The sequence below is a fragment of the Phalacrocorax aristotelis genome, chromosome 3, assembly GCF_949628215.1.
Source record: "Phalacrocorax aristotelis chromosome 3, bGulAri2.1, whole genome shotgun sequence".
NCBI lineage: Eukaryota > Metazoa > Chordata > Aves > Suliformes > Phalacrocoracidae > Phalacrocorax > Phalacrocorax aristotelis.
Genome location: NC_134278.1, coordinates 120,200,889 through 120,221,026, shown reverse-complemented (window position 1 = coordinate 120,221,026; position 20,138 = coordinate 120,200,889). Strand labels below are relative to the sequence as shown.

At 38.2% G+C, this 20,138-nt stretch overlaps 1 protein-coding gene across 5 annotated transcripts in view; it reads right to left on the bottom strand.

The window, feature by feature from the left end:
- SMYD3 (SET and MYND domain containing 3) overlaps window positions 1–20,138 on the bottom strand; it is a 425,447-nt gene that overhangs the window by 41,437 nt on the left and 363,872 nt on the right. For all 5 annotated transcript variants that reach the window (XM_075089357.1, XM_075089355.1, XM_075089356.1 and 2 more), the window contains 2 exons: window positions 11,074–11,161; window positions 7,523–7,697 (listed from right to left, as the gene is read on the bottom strand). In XM_075089357.1, the coding sequence (XP_074945458.1) occupies window positions 7,523–7,697; window positions 11,074–11,161 (263 nt within the window). The remainder of the gene's footprint in view (window positions 1–7,522; window positions 7,698–11,073; window positions 11,162–20,138) is intronic.

Here is a 20,138-nt window from a genome sequence, read left to right as displayed (position 1 = left end):
CAGAGAATGCATTGCTCCTCACAACTTCTTTGCTGCTATTCTCTGTATGCCCTCTCTCTTTTTTGTCTCTTTCATCAGAAATAGTACTGTAAGTTTAGCTTTCTTTTTTAATGATTCTCCTTCCCTTTGTCTCCCTTTTCACCATGACTTCTGCCTCTAAAATAGCTTTTTCAAAGCAATGCTCAGTTACTGTCAAAGGAATCCAAAACTCCATATATGCTTCATATGTATCTATTTTTAACTGTTAATTGTCCCCTTGATATCACTTCCTAATTCCATTTTAGCTCAGGTTCTAACCAAACCTTTGTTTAGAATCTGTATGCCATCAACTCCCCCCTTAGCAAAATTCACACAGGCACCGTGAATTCCCAAAAATCATTCTCAAAGTCATTCAGCTGAATAACTATGCCGCATTTTTCTCACAACATGCAGGTCTTTGTAATATCTACTAATGCATTTGTAGATTAGTATATAAAGTATATAAAAGCTTTGTATTTGTTTAGTATGTATTTAATATTTCAATTTTATTAACGTGTGTTCTTTAATTGGTGTGTAATAGCAAGCTGACTAACGAAAAGAGCTTAGGTAAGGGCTGCATAAGTCCTTACTTTGTAAATTGCAAGTATGCATGTACAAAAAAGAAAAGGATCCCCTGATTACAGATTACAAGACAAAGATACCAGCTATTACTGCTTAAGTAAAAAAAAAAACAACAAAACAAAACTCAATCTTTCTGAATCTTTCTGTTCTTGTAGGCAGGTAGACTAGGACAGAAATCCTTATTCTGGACAAAGCCTGAAGCCACATCTTAATCTGAAAGAGGTCCTACAGTGCAAAAGAAAAAAAAAAGCCTCTACAGATGAAGTTATCATCGACAGAGAACACAGCCCTTTCAAGAAGTGTCTTAAACCACCTTGGAAATGCTATGTTAGAGGTGGAGAAATCAACACTTGTAGTGCTGTAAGAGAAAAATGAAACTGTGAAACTTGGTGATTTAGTTCACTAACATCACTAGGAGACCACTATCTGTAAAATTCTGATTCAAATAGCTCTTGGCATAAGTGAAAGATGAAACTAGAAACTCAAACTGAAACTAGAAGCTAAAACTGATGCTAGTAAGCACCAGTATACAAATACAGAGCTACTGGATGAACACGGTCAGAAAAATCTTGCAGCAATGAAACTATTTAAGAAAGTCTTAGCTTACCTAAGAAATGTGGTATATACTGAATGAGGTACTGCAAATTAACACTGATGTTGCTGAACTTCTACTCATATGTGATAGAGAATATTGGACAGCCTAGAGACATCTAAATTATGCCTGAAAAGCAGCTGGCATGACTGGAGAGAATAGCAAAAAATTTTTCCCATATGCACAATATGTGAAAATGAGGAAAGGTAGACAGTGAAGCACTTACAGGAGTGTGAACTTACAGAATTGAGGATTACGCCACTCAGTATCACTTTTGGGGACAGCACATGGTTGTAATGGAAGGATACAAGAAAAAGAACTAGAAAAGAACCAAAGAATTGAAGGTGCTGGTGCTTGCAAACATACGTAGCAAGCAAGCAGCAAACCAGAAAATCCATTTCCTATATGAGAAATGAATTGATCAGGACACAGATAACTTAGGCACCAGATTTCATACATAAAAGTCTTTTTTGGAAAAGGCTGTACGGATTGGAGGGGTCTGCAGTGGAGGAAGTAGGGAAGGAATAGAAGATAGAAGTGGGCTGCTGAAGTGCTTTAAGGGATTCCTAAAGATATCACACCAGGGACAAGAATGTTCCCTGTTTACCTATAAAATAGGTATGCTGAAACCAAAAATTGTGCAAATATTGCTACAAACTATTTTTTGGAAGAATTACCTACCATTAACCATAGACAATACGCCCTCCAATACACTGGGTTTTCAAGAGGGCCGACAAAAAAGAACCAACTAGAGTTTACAGTTTTCATGGTTTTGTCATACATATTTTTGTCCTTTCAGATCTGTACAAGAGGTATCCAAACTTCTCCAGAACATAAACCATCTTTAGGTTTCTGATTAAAATAACAAATATGCAACAAAAAAACTTTACTGTGAGGCCTGTGTTATCCAAAATAAAGGATATGTGAGATAAAGTGGGGATAAAGTAGAAACAAAGACAATTAGCATACAAATGATACAAATGTTCATATATGTCCTTATTTTCTGAAAAGCTGTATAACATGACAAGATACAGAGTACAGTGCATGAGGTCTGTCTTACACTAGGAGATACGTGTTCAAGTGAAGAATTTTTTTGTTAGACTACAAATATAACTTACAACATCAACAGTCTCTCATGAGTATTTCTCACTGCTTCATGAGCTGCGGTGGTTTGTAAAGATGGTCTGGCCTCCACTGATTTATCCTAATAGTGTCAGTTAATTTAATGTAATGCACTAAACACAAGCAGTGAAGAGTGATCTGCTATCAATAACCTGGGAGGAAAGTGGAGAGGTGATGTTGGTGCTGTCCACTGTTTCTACCTGCTTTAGCAGTTTGTCACTATCACGCACTTGTCCCTCTGTTGATTTCCTTATGTTGAAGGTGCACCAAGGTTGCTTAGTGCTCTTCACTTGGTTTACAGCAACAGCTCCCTGAGGTTCTGATGAGCTGTGATGTCCCCAGCCTTGCACATTTGCATAGATACAACCTAGTCTTTTGGCAAATGTACCTCGTTCTTCCTTTCACAAACCTCCGATGTTTACTTGGGACTCCTATTTTACCATCTCTAGATGACAAATCAGTGAAACCATTCATGACCCAGAAATAAATTCTTAAATCTTAATTCACACCTTTGTGTTTAGATGAAAGAAAGGATACCCCAGCTATTCAGGTTTTCCTATGAGCTGTATTTTTTAAAATCTCTTACAGTTCTTTGGCAATATTTTTTTTCTCTTCTTTCCAGACATTTTGCTCTAAACATTAGAGATAGGTGCCTGTGGCCATATTCTAAAACCCCAGAAAAGTCAGCAAGGTAGATTTTATTCTTTCAGTTCTTTGTTTCATTCTTTCTTTGGATTGCTTTCTCCACCTTCACATTTTTGTCTCCCTCTTGGGTGATCCCAGAGGTAAGATTTATGTTTACTACTGATGTTTTATGATTAAGGCACTGAACTTTGGTCACTGAATTACTGCTATCTGTAGGTTCAGAAGTCTGCCAGCCACGCACAAGTCCCCAGGGGACCGCCCACAAACAGGGTGCCGATTGGCGCTGAATCCAGACTTTAACCCTTAAGCACTAGCATCCCCCAGTGGTCCTATTTATCACTGCAGTTCACTTTTTTTTTTGAGTTTTCTAGGTACTCTCTCATGGTAAATGTAAATTCAAGTCAAGTGCCTCAGAAGTGGCCGGTACTCAGGAGTCTGCTGAATTCAGTAAAGAACCATATATATTTGATCATAGGTAAAGATGAAAAAATTTAACTTATTTCCAGTCATTGCATATGTCATGTGTGTATTACAAAACACATACCTGTGAGAGTGGGGTTTTTTGTAAAACATACTTGAAAAGGGGGGGAAGTCAGACCAAAAGAAAATCAGACTCTTTATTGGAGAGCCCTTTTGAAGAAGAGAAAATAGGTTCAGAGTCTTCTCCAAGAATATTAGGTTCTACAGCTATTTTTGGCTTTTTTACAAGATCATGACTCATGGAAAAGATACTATAGCAACCATCAATTTTTAATCTGCCTTTTGATTGAAGTTCACGTACTTAGAAACTGAAGTCCATCATATCTATTGAATTAGAACTCTAAATAAAAAATTCCTGGCTGACATTTCGTTCACACCATGAAAATTCAACCACGTTCTCTGAAAATACTCAGCAAGAAGCACATCCCATCCACTGTTCTTAAACCCAGCCCTTTGTGAAACAGTTCCAAAGTGTGTTGACTGGGATTGTTTCCCCTGTTCCCTGGAAGGCCTCAGTCACTGAGGAGAGGTGAAGTAATGGGATACTGCAGAACGTCACTGGAAGGGCTAGAGAATAGGAGGAGTGAGAAGATCAGACCAACAATGAATGTATAACACAAATATGGGATGCTTGCACCTACCCAGCTCCCTCCTACTCCAGGAGCAAAAAAGCCACAGCAGCATAAGCCCTGTATAGGTGCTGACTCAGAGGAGGGAGGACAGAGGGAGAAGGATGTGCAAGGCTGCCAGCATAAGAGGCAGAATGGCATTTCTGCACAACACTTCTGTATGGAATGAAAAGAGGGAGTTTCCTCTTGTTCATGTTGGAGCCCTCCAGTAACTCCTAATGCTGCAGCACTGGAGATGGAAGACTTTTAAGTAAAATAGCCCATCTGAAAATCAGTGGGTCTTACACATTAAAGTTCAGCAGGAGATTATGAGCAGGGCAGAACAAAACCAGACAAACATGTTTGTCCTCTCTGTTCCAGAATCTCACCAGACCTGATGCCACAGGAGGCCAGAAAGGCGATCCAGCTTTACCCAGTCTCTTCTGCTTCCTATATCCAGTAGCCCATGGTGTCATGTACATACTTCTTTTCCTCCTATTACTCTTGTCACAATAGCTGAGGACATCTAGCAGAGTTTTATAACAGATGTATACTTCCACTCTTTGTCTGCAGCATAAGCACTGAATACTTGAGACTAGAAAAAAAAAACCAAACCACACCCCAACCCAATCCCCAGGACATATGTGCCTTCTCTGCAATTTAAGGGCTAAACGCTGGAGTCCTTCCTCAGAGGTAACCTGAGGGAGGTCTGCCTTACTTGGTATCTCTGAATCTGATCCTTCACAAGCAGTAGTCAGCCCTGAGTATGAATGTGCTAACTGACACATGACAAACCCGTGTAACACCTCTTGCTGATGTTCTCTTATTCTGTGGTTAAGGCTCATGAAGATTTTTGAAAGGAAGTTTATTTTTGCAAGCTGCTGAGTGTTCACTATGATCTAGGGCAGCTTTCACTCAGGCAAATGTCTTAACTTTTGTTAAGGCTCTTGGACAGACAGACCATTACTGTGACATTTACAAGAAAAGCTGTGTAGCTATATTTGGCTTGGGCTATTCTGTGATAGTACATGTTGTAGGTTTTAACAAATAATGGACAGTTATGGTTCTGCACAAAAGGAGAAGGCAGCTTTTCATCTTGACAGCTGCCACCTCTCCCCTTCTTTTGCGAGTTCTAAAAATATTTGAGAGGTCCTAAACAACGTCCCTCATAGGTTATCGACACTACCTAAAACATAGAGGTTGGTATTCAGTATGACAAATCAGTTTTATGTAGTTTAACCATCTAGCTCTGCAAGTTACCTGAAGTGGATGATTCTGAAAAAGTCAGCAACCATCATAATGAAAACATACATTATGATACAATGTGTCACACAGCACTGAAAATTAATCCTGCTGTGAAAGAAATGGAAAATGCACAATAAACACATTACCTGAAATTAAAATTGTTTTTGACCAAATCTCCAGAGCCTTTAAAGTTGTAACAATGATTTCCTATTTATATGGACTGCTCGAATTCTCAGGTGATTCCCTGTGGAGAGTTGTATGAATACTTTTTCCAGAGCTGAGGAAAGGAAAATAGATAGCTATAATGGAACTGCAGGAGCAGCCAAGCAGTAGATTGATTCAACAGGAGAAATTCAATGCATCCCAAAAGATTTCTTAGGATTTGCTCTCCTGCTGCTCAGGGCACAATTTGTTGTAATGAGAAACTGAGGATTTTGTTTCAGGTGTGTCAGAGCTTGTAGTGATGACTTGAAGGTATAAAGAAAAAAACAACAACTGAAAATCTCCCTTAAATAATGCTTTTGGATGAGGAAGAACAAGGACAAGCTCTTCAAGGTGCAAAAAAGGTCAAATATCTCATGCAAATAGCATTCCTTAAGAGATACTGATTGAATGCACGGTTGAAACCTTTCCTTCATTTCCAAACTCTTGCATTAAATAGCTTGAAAACTACACTACACTTCAGTAAGCAAAACAGAGAAAGCTTTATTTAATTATCTGGTAATGCTGCACTTGGTCTCACTGTAATCTCTGCTCTCAGAAATGTCTGTAGAAAAAATCTCAGTTTTCAGTTGTGAAGAACTGAGTTAACAAGTTATAAAATAAAAAACAAGTGTGGGGTTTTTTTCTTATATAATAAGGGAACATTTAAACAGGCAGACTACTCTGTTCGTCTGGAGAGTGCCACACGGTAGAAGGCTGGCAGGAAGCATGTACTGCTGCAGTACAACATAAGCTGTGTTTGAAAGGTTAAGTGGGACATGCGTGACATGAGTTTCACCCTGAAGAAATGTGAGAATTTGTAGGCACTCATGCCCTCTTCTATGAGAAGTAATAGTCATTACGAACACCTAGCTTCTCTACAGCTTGGTGTACCACAGCCTATGCAGATTTCTCACTAATTACTTTATAGTGAAAGCTCTGAAATGCTGTGTTTCTCAAGTAAAGCTCAGGGTTTTATTTAGAAACAGACTGCCAGATGAAATTTCCTCAGGCAAAATGCTGAATGCTGATGGCATCCTAGTTTGATTAGGGAAGACATGTAAAATCTGAGATGTTCATATTCACAGCAGCACATATTGTTCAGCACTAGCATGCCCCTCACACTTCTTAGCATCTTGTTATGTACTGGAACATAACATGGTGTAGAAGAACCAACAGAGAAGAAATGGATGCTCTAAAAAACACATTACCAAGAATGAACATTCATGCATGAACGACATATCTGGACATTTAGCACAGTTTTACATTTAGTTACAAACAACGCAAATATCCAGAATCCAAAGATTTGAGTCTCAGAGCTTTTAGAACACAAACCAATGCAGGCAGCACCTGCCCTTTCTCCACTACATGACCAAAGCTGTGTTACAGCTCCAAGCTCCAATCAATTTCAAGACCTACCACATGATGTAGGATTTCCTAGAGCATCCTTCCTTATCAGTAAAAGGCCACCAGACTCAGAAACTCTCACAGCACATAGCATAGGAGCAAGTACTGACAAGGAGAGAAGAACAGCAAGTATTTACCACCTCAGCCCCTTCCCAAAATAAGGACCAGGGGCTTTTTCATTTCCAGCTGAAACTGCATCTTGCAATACTTTTTTATTCTTTCTGTAAATTCTATCTATAGAGTATACAGAAACTATACATTATTTTAGCCAGCTACCTGTCCCTCAAGCTTGACCTAGCTCAGCATAAAACACTGATACCCTCATGGCAATGGAGTCTGAATCAGAAAGTCAGCTTCTGCTCATAAACAGAACAGCTTCTGCGTATAAACACATGAAAGAGTGAGGAACTAATAATCAGTTATTCTTACAATTCTTATTATCATTTTATGTGCTCTCATCCTGGGAGTTCTGCCTCATCCATTAACCTGGAAAGCAAGGCAAGATGCACAGGAAGAAACAAAAACAGTAAGAAGCATCTATATGGAACACAATCTTTGCTTGTAATGAGACAGCCCCCTCTGCCCCACCTTTGGAAAGAGTTGAACCAATTACTTCTCTTACCTGTATGGTCCCAGAGTCCTGCTGCCATAATACAAAGCTTCTTGCCAGGATTCAAGGTTAATACAGGCATCCATGGCACAGTCAAGCATTTTCAGCTGATAGATATTTGTGTCTGGAAGACGACCCATATTGCTGCTCAAGAGATTCTGGCATCTTGCCAGAACCTGCTCCCATTCTGTTAAAGCCTTAGTTAAAGAAATATTGTTAGCAAGGAGTAAGAGCTACAGGGCATTAAGATAAAAAAGCTGCCATCATTCCAGACTGTGCTTCAGTTCTTGAAAACATACTTGAACCCAGAAGTGGTAGCTTAGGTAACTATGCTTTGTTTACATTTAGCAAAACAATTTCTAAAGAAGGCGGTATTTCATCAATATAGGGTAAAAGAAAGATCACAGAATGAAAGGGCATTTTAATACGTAACAAACTAAAATTCAAATACTTTTTATTTAGCTGCTGGAATATCATTATTTACTTAAGATACTCCTCCAAATCTTACACCCAAGGGCAAGAACCCATGGAAATGTGTGTTAACACAATGCTTCAGCAGTTAAAAACAAAGAAATTTAATTTTTTACGCATTAAAATAATGACACACACTTTTAAGCTGCCCAAGATTTAGTTTAGAATTTTCATTAAATTAGAACCTTTTCTTACAATTAATTATTTTTCTTTCTCTTTGAAACACCTGGAAAGGGCATTGTTTTTTTCAATGGACAGCTGCATGTTGCATGCATGAGAAAGAGGAGCATCACAGTTCTGATGTCTGACTGTAGTTTAGGATTAAGAATCTTGGCAGTAAAGAAGATTTTTATCTCCAATGCTACAAGAAGATTTTTGTGTGTTTGGAAGAGAGGAAAAGTAAGCCGGGGCTTGCATTCACTTTAGTTGGACATGCCTTGCCACAAATCACTTATTTTCATTACTTTCTGCACTGGTCTGATTTCTCTGTGGAACAGATTCTTCTCTATCTGACCACACCTAAGCTGAATACCAGTACTCCTAGGTTTTAAGAGAGTACTGTCATCTGGCACTTTATGGGACTCCCAGAATGCAAGAAGTCTAAACACCAAAAAGGTACCATACATACCAGTAAGAAAAAATCAAATAAAATTAGACTTAAGTAATAACATCATTTGTATCACAGTCATTTCCATGCAAGCAGCTCAAGGAAGTTCAGCAATTATCTTCACGACATTACTGAAAATACTATTCACCCCAATCCAGCAATGGATTTAAATACACAATGAAAACCCTGTGATGAAATAATTAGTCCTTCCTGAACATGGGAATATTTACATACTTAAATTTAAGAATGTGACCACTATGTGGCTGGGCCAGGATTTATAGCATGGTTGTTACAAGGCTAAACTAATTATTTGTGAATTGCTCTCATGCCCTTGGATTCAAAGAACCATATAAGGGAAGGAATGTGTTATTATAAAATTGCACCTTAACCTTTATATCTCTGGCAAACATCCATGTATTCTTTACAACTGATTAAGGACAGACAAACAGAAGAATGAGGGATATTATTTCCACTTGATACAATTTTTGTAGAAAGTACAAAGCCCTGACATTCTTGAAAGATTACCATTTTAGCTGTTGCAGAGTATTAGTCTGTCTGCTTTTACTTCCCATTATACTGCTTTGTTCACTCACTAGCATATAATAGCAGATGTGCTATATCGCAAAACCTTTTGGGACCACATTTTCAGGTACATAAACTGCAAACTAGAAAACCCACTATCAGCTGCAAAAGGACAAAAGAGAAGCTGGCTGTCCCGTGTCTGCCCAAGACTAGCGGAGCAGCCCTCAAGCAGCTCTGCTGCTGTTGTATGGCCTGAGATGCAGAAGAATCCCCTTGCACTGGGCTTTAGCATCTCAGTGTGGAGAATTGGGGTCTGAGACAGTTCACTCACATACGTTGTTTCTAGTTCTATAACAGCAGATTTAGCATTACAACACTGTATCAGTTATAATCAGTAGGTCAGGTTTTGGAAGTCACTTTCTCAACTGTAGGAACTGTTGATCTAATTTGTTAAAAAAAAAATTACATTCGCAGTCAGCAAGGAAGGTCTTCTATTAATTCTTGGCAAGTGGACAAACGTTAAGCCCCCTCTTCAGGTACTGCACTCGCCATTGCATGCCAGTTAGCACTGGCATTGTGGTGTGATGGAAGGAAAGACGACACATTTCAGATATCCCATGTCTGAGAACAGAAGCTGAACAGACGACAAGGACATATGTTTTTGACCAGTCCTGATACCTTTACTACAATGTGTTTCCTTCATTTTTAAATACCACTTAAATCAGTAATCTTAATTAAAGACCCTAGTAAAATTAATTAGGTGCAATTTCTCCTGCAATTAAATATAGGAACATTAAACAGGACCATTATTCTGGATCCATACTTTTGGTATAAAAGTGATTACAACTGCATGTGGCATATCTATAATTTAACTTTCAGGTTAAAACATGGACCCTGAAGTATAACTGAATGCCTGAAGATCTATTTCAGTATTTTCTGTCTCAATGCAGTGACTACAGAGGAATTTAAGACAGACTAGAAACTATATGAAAATTTAAGATAGATGAGTCCTTCTCTTTTGCTAACAAATGAACCTCTCTGGATTAGAAACAAACAAACTCGGGGGGCTTTTTTGTTACAACAAAAATTGTGATCACTTGTTTCCAGCCTGGAATACCATTATGTAAACTTGTTATTTTATGCTGCTGAAAAGGAGCACTGGAAGATTTAATTCTCTCTAGCTCCAGAGAAAGCCCACGTTTCTGAAAATGGTAAGGCATATTGCTACAATAGGCCAAATTCACAGTCAGTGAAATTGCACTGAATAGACTAAGATGCGAGAGGGATCAATATACTCATAGTCTTCCAGTAAAAATCTCCACCTCTCTTCTGCTCATCTTTTCTTGGTTGTTGCTGTTCACTAATTTTTTTTAATTGGATTGAATAACTACATGATGGCCATTAGGCTCCAGTTCTGTTTATTAGTGCAAGATCATCTCATTCAATTTGCTTAATTATCAAATATTATTATATATTATTATAACTTATTATACTGATTCTATATTTGCAGTGAACCTGACTGTGATTATGTCCTTGTTATTGTCATTGCTGTGCAAAGAATGAGAACCTGGAAACCTTCACAATGGGAGTGAGTAATGGGACAAAGAATTTAACAGTGTTTCAGTTTAAGCTGTATTTTATTTAGAAGTAGATTTACATTAAGTGGTGGGCTGGGATGGCAGAAGTCTAAACCTGACCCAACATATCCCTTCATACCCTAGGGTACCTACTACCCCTTCCATGAAGCAGTTCCAGTCCAAGTAATCAGAGGCTCTATTATTATTAATACAACTAAGACTATTACATGGTTTAAACATCAAATGAATTAAAAATACATTTTAAAACAACATAAAAATGTAAACCTTTAAAAATATGACTCAGAAATTGAACTGTGTACTAAGGGGTTCTCTGGATTGTTTTCAAAACTGAATGATAGACTGTAGGCTTGTCACTGAAAGGATACCTTCTTTTGATTTTGGATATCTCACTTTATTTACAGCATCTCTGACTTCTTTCCAGGCATGCTCTTCACCAGCCAATTTCTCAGCATCCTGGTTAATGGAAACAAAAGCATTTGATGAGAAAAACAGTAAACTGAGAATACGCAGTAATGATGAAAAACAGGGTAGAAGGTTACACTGACAAAAGCTACTTGTGGAGATTGTATCAGTATTTTTTGTAAATACAGAAAAATAGTTTCATCTGGGATTCATACTCACCCTATGTTTGTAAGTAAATGAGATGATATCAAGAAAAATGAATGCAAACTTGGAAACATCAAATACTCAAACCAGATATTAGATTTGCAACAAAAACTATTATCAACCAGAAAAAAAAGTAATAAAAATAATGGCATGTGATTTTTACTATCAAAATGCATCGAGCAGAACAAATTGTCTCAAAGACCTGCTACCTAATACTTCACAGATCCTCAACCACACTGTAGAAAGGATTTAGCAAATAATTTTGATTAACCATGTGGTGATTATAGAGACTTTACAAAGAGTGAGGGGCTGGCTACCTTCACCCATTAGAGTTATACACATGAGCTTTCAGGAGAAGTCTACTACTCAGAAAAAGCTGAACTTCAGCCTTCTTTTATAACATTGCTATTTCTTCCCTTTTCCATTGGATTCTATAAACAGCTATATTTTTTCCATCGCTTTGTCATAAAGAAGGCAAAAATGATTAATGGCTACAGCAGTAAGAGAAAGCCTCCCTTTTCAACTCTCTAGCAGTGAGTAACTGCACCTTAGGCAAACCACGTGGAACAAATTTATTAAAGCATCTACAGACACAGTTAGGCATCTTGAGGGATTTCCAAAAGCATCTAGATATTCAATCGCCATCGCTATAAGCACTTCAATACCTTAAAAAATCTGGCCTTTAAGACACTGCAGTTCATTTGTACCAGTACTTAAGGGGTAGCTACAAAGAAGATGGAGGCTCCCTTTTTACAAGGAGTCCCATGGAGAGGACAGGGGGGAATGGACACAAGTTGCGCTTGGGGAGATTCTGTTCGGATACAAGAGGAAAATTTTTCACAGTGAGGACAGTCACCATTGGAATAATCTCCCCAGGGAAGTGGTTGACTCGGCCACGTTGGACACCTTCAGGAGTCGCCTGGACAGGGTGCTGGGCCATCTTGTCTAGACTGTGCTCTTCCTAGAAAGGTTGGACTAGATGATCCCTGAGGTTCCTTCCAACCTGGGATTCTGTGATTCTGTGAATATCCCTCTCAGATACTGCTACTTGAAAAAGAGGTTTTTTTGTAAGTGCAAATTCTTGCAGGACTATTTTAAATACCGTTCTAAAAAAATAAGCTTTCAGCAGGGGTGGAGGCCTGAAGATGAACAGAGAAGGTGTGGGAAAATCTAACCAAGCACTTCGTAACCAACAGATGCTCACTAGGCATCACAGGAGTGCCTCTCTTAAAAAGCCTTTAACCTGTATCTGTCTAGAACTGCATATTTTCTTATTCCACTGCACCTTATTTACCATAAATTCAGAACAGAAAATATTTACAGTGAGAATCAGCACCCACTTTCACATTTAATTTGCAGTTTTGTCTTTCCATCTGCTCCAGGAAACAGCAGACCTCTGCGTATTCCTGGGATGATTAAATCAAGATGAAATCAAGATTGGTCTCAGCTGCCCCACCATTCTGTAGGGCCTTACAAGGAGGGCAGCCTGACCCGACTGCATTTTGCACATGTGCTTCCCCTACAATCAGTTCTCTGATCAAAAAGATCACCTGGAAATAATTTTGTGCATAGCTGAATTTGCCACCAGAAGGCATAAGGTGAATGTCAGGACAAACAAACTCATACTGTAGAAATTTTATAAGCACATAAATGTACATACCCAGCCCTCCTACAGCTCTACGATAGACTTATGCTGAATCTGTTAGCTTCAATGTAACCTCTACCGGTTTTTAAGGGACTATATCAATTTCTTAACTCAGCCTGTTAATATGTAACAATCTGTCTCTAAAACATCTTTTTTGATCCGGTGCTGCTCACTGATTTATCTTAAAAATAAATCTGGCCCATAAGAAACTAATAATGATGTCTGTGAAATTTTAGGTTTAAGGAGCTACCAAAACATTATTTCAAGCTATCTTTTCCCACTGGCCCAAGTATAATTCTCAGTATTTTTGTAACATGCTGTAAGCCTTACAACTAAAACCTTAGAAATGTGTGAATTGAGACAGATTTATATGTGGAAGAAAAAAAACCCAACTATACACCAAGTTACAGGCCAATGACTGATGGATGAATCAGGTTCAAGTGTTCATGGACATGGGATTAATATTGCTCTTGCTTGTGCAGTCTTTTGAATTGCTTTCCATAGTCTTCCAGCATTTCATTAATAACATAGAGCTGTGCAAGGTTGGGGTTTCCTCTAACCTTTACACTAGTGCATAGGGTTAAGTCAACACGGGCTTCATATCCAGGTAGAGAATGGGGAGTGTCTGCTGGACCAATAATCTCCCAGCCCTCTCTGGATTCATGGTCTTTATCCCTTTTAGAGAAGACTTTAGGATGGAGGGAGCTGGGCAGGGTGCCCAGCTCTGGGAAGGATTTAAACCACAGGTTTCAATGAGATATTTTCTGTGTTTTCAAGATGAGGCATTTAGGGGATTGGCTGACATAAGAACAAGCAAAGACCTGGCTAGCTGGGCCTTTTACACCTCTGCTGTTTTTCACCAGATTTCCATACACCAAAGAAGTCTTGTCCTTTCCTAAACACGTTACTTCAAGGCATGGAGGCTGCTTCCAAACAGGCAGCCAAGCAGGGGCTGCAAAACAACCAAGAGGGCTTGATACTGAGAGCAATGCTGCCTGCCAGCCTAATAAGATTTTTCCAAGTAAGTTGTTTCTCTCCCTTTGACAATGCCTTGAAAGTCATGGCCATGTGATACGACTAAGCCAGCTAAAAATACAAAGCTGCCTTGGAGTTGGAATTATGGAAATAATTGAAGTGATTAATAGTTATGCCAAACTGTTTAATTTAATCTAAGAGCATGGCAGTAACAGCTATGGGAGATTTAGCTTTCCACAGAGTAACACCCATTCAAAGCATCTCTTTTCAGAATGTGTTCCCAGTCAAACCTCCAGGTGTGCAGAGCTGCCAACAATAAAGGAAGACAGGCATTTTTCATCTGTAGAAAAGGAGAACCCTAGCTGAGGAAAAGGAAGAGGCTTTTGAAAAAGAAGGAAGAGTTAGTGACTTGTGCGTAATTATTTTCCGTATTTCTAACATTGACTCTAAACATAAGAGTTTGTTCTTCAGAACAACAAAATATTTGTGTCTTGTCCTAAAAAAATAATTAAACTAGATAATCTAGTCACAGAAATGCATGACAACCTTATGGTGACTGAAACTGGTATGCTTTGCAATTCAGCTTTCACACATAGAGGTGTGCTGGAGAAAACAGAAAGTAGAAATGTTGAAGGCTCAAGGGGAGAGCAGAAAAGACAGCTGCAACACATGCTTTTCCATGGCAAGAACACAACCTTGCAATAACACAGGTACAATCCATTGGAGGCAGAAGTGTCACTGGATGGGCTAGCTGAACCCACAATCTAGGGTGCAAGGAAAGACGAAATTGATCCTGCGACTTATTTTGAGCAATTATTCTAGATGGAAGATGGTTCCAGCGCCTGCTTTCCACTTACTCCAAGCATGTGCAGGTGAAATTTGTTCATTAAAAGGTGAGTTAAGATGCAACAGCAACATTACAATTCCATCTCTCCCTTTTTCCAATACCATGGCAGGTACTGCTAAAGCATTCTTGATAACACACGTGTGGGGATTCATCATCTTAACACTGAAGCTTTCTGGAAATCTCCTTGGGCTACCTATCCCTTGGACTACCTACCCCTGACTGCTTAGACCTGTGCTTCTAATCCTTTACACAGAACAATTTCAAGTTATATTCGGTTCTTCTAGTAAAACAAGCTATAAGTTAAACTTCACACCCGACACCTCTCAGAAGAAGGACACTGTGTACCTTCACATCTTCTTGAATTTATATAGGGTACATAAAACATGAAGGCTTACCTACATAATTCAACCAGACAAAATTCTACCCTTTAAATCTATTTGGCTCTTCAAAATGGGCAAATGCAAAATATTTTGTAATGAAAAATTTTCCTGCCATGAAGAAATATCTTTCCTCCCCTAAATTTCACAGTAATTTCACTGTATAAAGGATTCAAGAACAAGATTTTTTTTTAACTATTTGCTCGAACATCATAATTTCTGTAGCTTGTAGATCAGGACAACATTAGCTATTGTTTTTCTTTCAGAATACTTCCAGCTTTTATATCCAATTATTCTCCAGGTTTTTAAATTTGTAGATACTCATTGCAATCTATTTCATGAGCCTGAGAATGGACATGATCAGCTCTGCCCAGCACATCCTGTAAATGGTCATAAAAATACTCTGTGGTACACAGTACACCACTAAATGTCAATATTTGCTTTAAATATTACACAGTTTTCCACAGTTTAGGTTCCATTAGTGACACTTGTAAAAATGAAGCTATAACCACTTATAACAAAGCTATAACAAAACAGAGAAATAAGAAAATCAGAGGGTACCTGATGAGGATTATAATCTGTTTGCATAGTGATCAAATGTAAAATGTTTGGCTTTAAGGGATAGGAAGGTTTATAATAAAAGCACCATCACCTGAAACAGTTACAGACATCAGCCACCACAGAAATAAGCATTTGAAAATGTTCACCTGTTCCATTCCCTCCTATTCCTTTGCTCCCACATTGCTTGTAAGAATTAGTTCTTTACTTGTCTCTTCTTCTATTCTAGTGTCCTGAACACCTCCCATCCTTAACTGAACTCTCCTTAGAAAGGAGTATAGTCTTCAAAGTACAGATACATGTTTCTCTTTCCTTCCTGTTGCTTTACATCATTCCTTTTTACCTCACTACTCTTCTTTTTCTTATACTTCCTAAAAGTGCTTCCTACCTACTCATTGCAAGTGCCACTGCTTTTACATACAGTGTTAGCAGTCACTGTTCTTTGCTATCCCAACATTTAAAGTCCTGAATGTTAAAAGATTCCCACATGGACAGCATGTCCTCTGAGAAAAGACATCTCTCTTACCAAAACAAGCATATGCCAACCAGTCAGCATCATTGCCCTCTCTGCCCAAATGCACTCCCATAGCCCCAATTGCTCATCTGTAATGCACTGCACCTCCAAAAATCTCCTGAACATTGAAAAGGTTGATTAAGGGCTAGTCCTCTTTTCACACTTAGACTACAGGATAGAAATATGACATGGATTTTCTGTCCTCTCTACAGAGTTCATCTTTCGCATTCTGACAGATGGCGGTAGAGAAACAAGCCAGAGATTTGCCATGGAGGGGAACTATGAAGCACTCCCCATCTCCCTCCACAGAAGGGAGAAGTGGCGACAGGAAACTCCAAACAATAACTCCTACACCTTTTTTTCTCCCTCCTGGCCTTCCTCCTACAAGAAGTAGGTCCAAGGGCACCTTCATTATGTGCCTATTTCCAGTGTTCAGGTATCCAGTCCCACACATGCAGAAACAAGCAAAGCTTTGTAGGGGGTGTTGCAGTGCCAGGCTGTCCTGAGAGGAGTGAAAAACAAGGTGTAAAGTTTTCCATGACCAGTATCTTCTCTTCTAAATATACAAATGGAATACAAGAGTGTAATGTAAGCACCAGCAAATGTCAGTTTTACAATGGTAAAAGCCTATAAACCATAGTTCAAACAGAAATTAGGGGCTTAATATGAAATATTATTGGGTATGATATTTTCACAAGACAGAAAAATCACACTAAATAATCATAATAGTTCCTTCTTGACAGAAAATCTATGACTATATAATGATAATCCTGTGAGACAGCAGCATATAATTCTGTTCTTGTTCTCTTAGTGGAAGCTTTAAAAATATCTTTAAAAAGGAAGTCTTCTGGACTGTAATATTTTAACACTTTAAAAGCTACGGATACCTCAAATAACAGAACATTTCATATAAATTGCTGACCATGGCTTACAATTCGTTTAATTTCTAAAAATGTAAGTGGCAACTACAGATGTGCATCTGACAGAACAATTCTGACCAACTTGATGGGTTCAAATCAAAAGAGGTTTTCTTAGGAATTTTTTGAAGAAGGTGCCAGAAGAGGTCATACACATTTAAATTAGGGCATGACATTTTAAAACATATCTCATACATTATGCTCTGAAGACATAAATAACAATTTTCTATTTCTGATTTTATTTAAAAGTGCAGAAACTACTGAACATATTTTCTAGTAAACTCTAACTCACTGTTTTATACTTGACAGCAAAAGGAAAGCATTAAACAGGTATAAGATATTGCAGATCTTCTGAAGCTTCACTTTCAGTAAGATGAAGAAAAATGTCAGTGAGAAAATGTGATATGGAAGCTGCTATACTGCAGCTAAACTGAATTTGTGACTTCAGTGCTTCAGAGCATGCAGCTACAGGCACAGCAAGAGAAAGTGCACTTGAGCAGTTTCCCAAAATATCTGAGGTCATCTCTTTATTTTCAGTCTTTCTCATTTCTGTAGATAATTTGTGCTCAACTTTGAAGCCACAGTTTTGTGATGGGACAGCAGTTTGTGATGGAGGACCGTATAGCTGAACTGTATACTCACTGGGAAGCACAAGGTACTGTGAAGCAAACTGGTACTAGAGTTTGACTCCACGCTGGATCATGGGCTGGATTTCTATTTCTGTACTGGATGAAGTTTAAACTCAGAATCAAAGACCCCTCATCTCTTACTATGAAGGCCGTGGTTTATAGAAGCCTACAGCTTCAACTGAGGATTTCACTCACCTTCACTCTTGCGACTATACTTTGTTAAGAACTAAAAGTATGTGAAACGATCAGCGTGCAGAGCCCTGTCATGATTCAAGATTTATGTGTGATTTCTGAAGTTTCAAAAGCTCCCCTGTCCTGTTCCATGAAAAATAATTCCAGCTCCATAAATGCCAGTTCAACTGTCCTTTCCAACCCACATAAGGTTGTCCTCACCAGAAGCTGAGCTGTCAGAAGAGAAGACCTTGTGTTTTATGTTGTATGGCTCTGAAGAGGGTGGATGGGACAGATGGCAATTCCAAAGTTACTCTGCAGAAAAAAACAACGTTGTGTTCCTTGTGAGGCTATTGGGAGAAGGTGAACCCAACTTCTGAACAAATCGTATTTATACTTTTTACTTTTGAATTTTGAAAGTAAAATAAGACACACCAGTTGGATGCCATATTGTAGCTGTGCAGTGCATTGCTCAGTATTAGGCAGGCTGCATCACCTCACACAATCCATATCAGCTCTTCATGGTTTATTGACTCTAGTGTCTGGAAGCGCATAAGAACTGCACAGGCTAGTAATACTTTAAATTTTATAGGTATTGGAAAATTTAACAGTTGTTCACACCATTCACGTTTAAGTGCTCTATTTAGGCGTTCAAATCAAGATGAAGGTTTCCCTAGACCCTGTGTAAAACTAGTGCAAAAACCCAAGCACCTTCACATGATAGTATGAATAACCTTCCCTTAATATTTTTCTACTTAGCTGCAACATCACAACATTTACTCAGAAATTTAAAAAGAGGCATCAAAATTAACTGTGGGAAATTTATTAAAATTAGATGCTTTTAATAAAGAGAAAATTAAGATCAGCAAGTTCATTTTAAGAAGTCAGTTTAATTTAATAAAATTAAATGGGACTAAGATAAGTTTATCCCAACATCTTAGATTTAATTAAGTATTAAAGTATAAGGTAAGAGAGGAGCAAACAGACCAACAGCTCTCAACCCGTCCACTTGCAAGTCCAATATCTGTCAGGCTCACAGTTCTGCACACCAAAAATAGTAATTGCTTTTCTGTCAGACTCAAGCTCCTCTCTTATCCACTGCAATTCCACTTCAGCTATTAACTTCCGTGACGTTTTTTAGATTCACACATTTTTAAACAGCCTTTCCAAAGATCACTGCATCTGTACATTGTATGTTATAGAGGCAATCTCATAAATGTTTTATAGAGAAGCAAATTGACATCCCTCTTCCTACTGACTCCCCTGCTTATAGATTCAAGGGTCACATTAGCCGCCTTTGCCAGAAAACACAATGTCTTCCATTTCTGTTCAGATACCCATGCTGAGATTCATCTGACCAAATGTAGACATTTGGGTTACCCTTCTAGTTGACAGAGAAAAAGAGGCACTCTCAGGGTGTAATTTGTATTATCCTTAAGCAGTCTTCTAAAATATGTCAGATGAATAACAGTCAAAGTGTGTCCATTTTTCTCCATTTTATCCATAAAGGAAGTCTAGAGTAATGATTTGGTGAAATGAATCATAGCTGTAGATCCCCGTTTCAGATGTTGAACATGTGTTCTACCTTTGCAGTGGTGGCACATTTTGTTTCAATAGGTCTAATTTACCATGCAATTCCTGTTACTATGTCTTATTTACCTGTCCTCATAAATGTTTATTATTCTCTCAGTCTTTGTCATCCATGAATTTTACTGGCAATGATTTTGCAATTACTTCCAATTCATTCATGAAAATGCTGGGTACTGTAGAAACAGGGTTATTATGGACACTCTCTGAAACTATTCGTTAAGCATTATATATAAACTGATTATTATGGTGATTTAATGTTTAAATGCGTTGTCAGAACAATCTTTAGATTGTATATATATTTAGACTGTATATGTATAAATTCCTGTAGTAAGAGAAAAGACATCAAAAAGATCAAAGGTTTTATTAGTCTGGATCACAGACCAACTGCACTTCTAAAGACCAATGACGGTCACAGATCAAGTGTTATCATTAAAGCTTTTTCTGTTTTACATGCATTCTTTGTAATAAAAAACTAAGCAAATAACATTACAGACAGTATTTCCTCTCTCAAAAAGCAGCATACAAGGATGCTAGGCTACTTAGCAAGTAAGGAAGATAGTATCTAAAGAGATCTTTCAAAATATAAACAATACACAGGGTT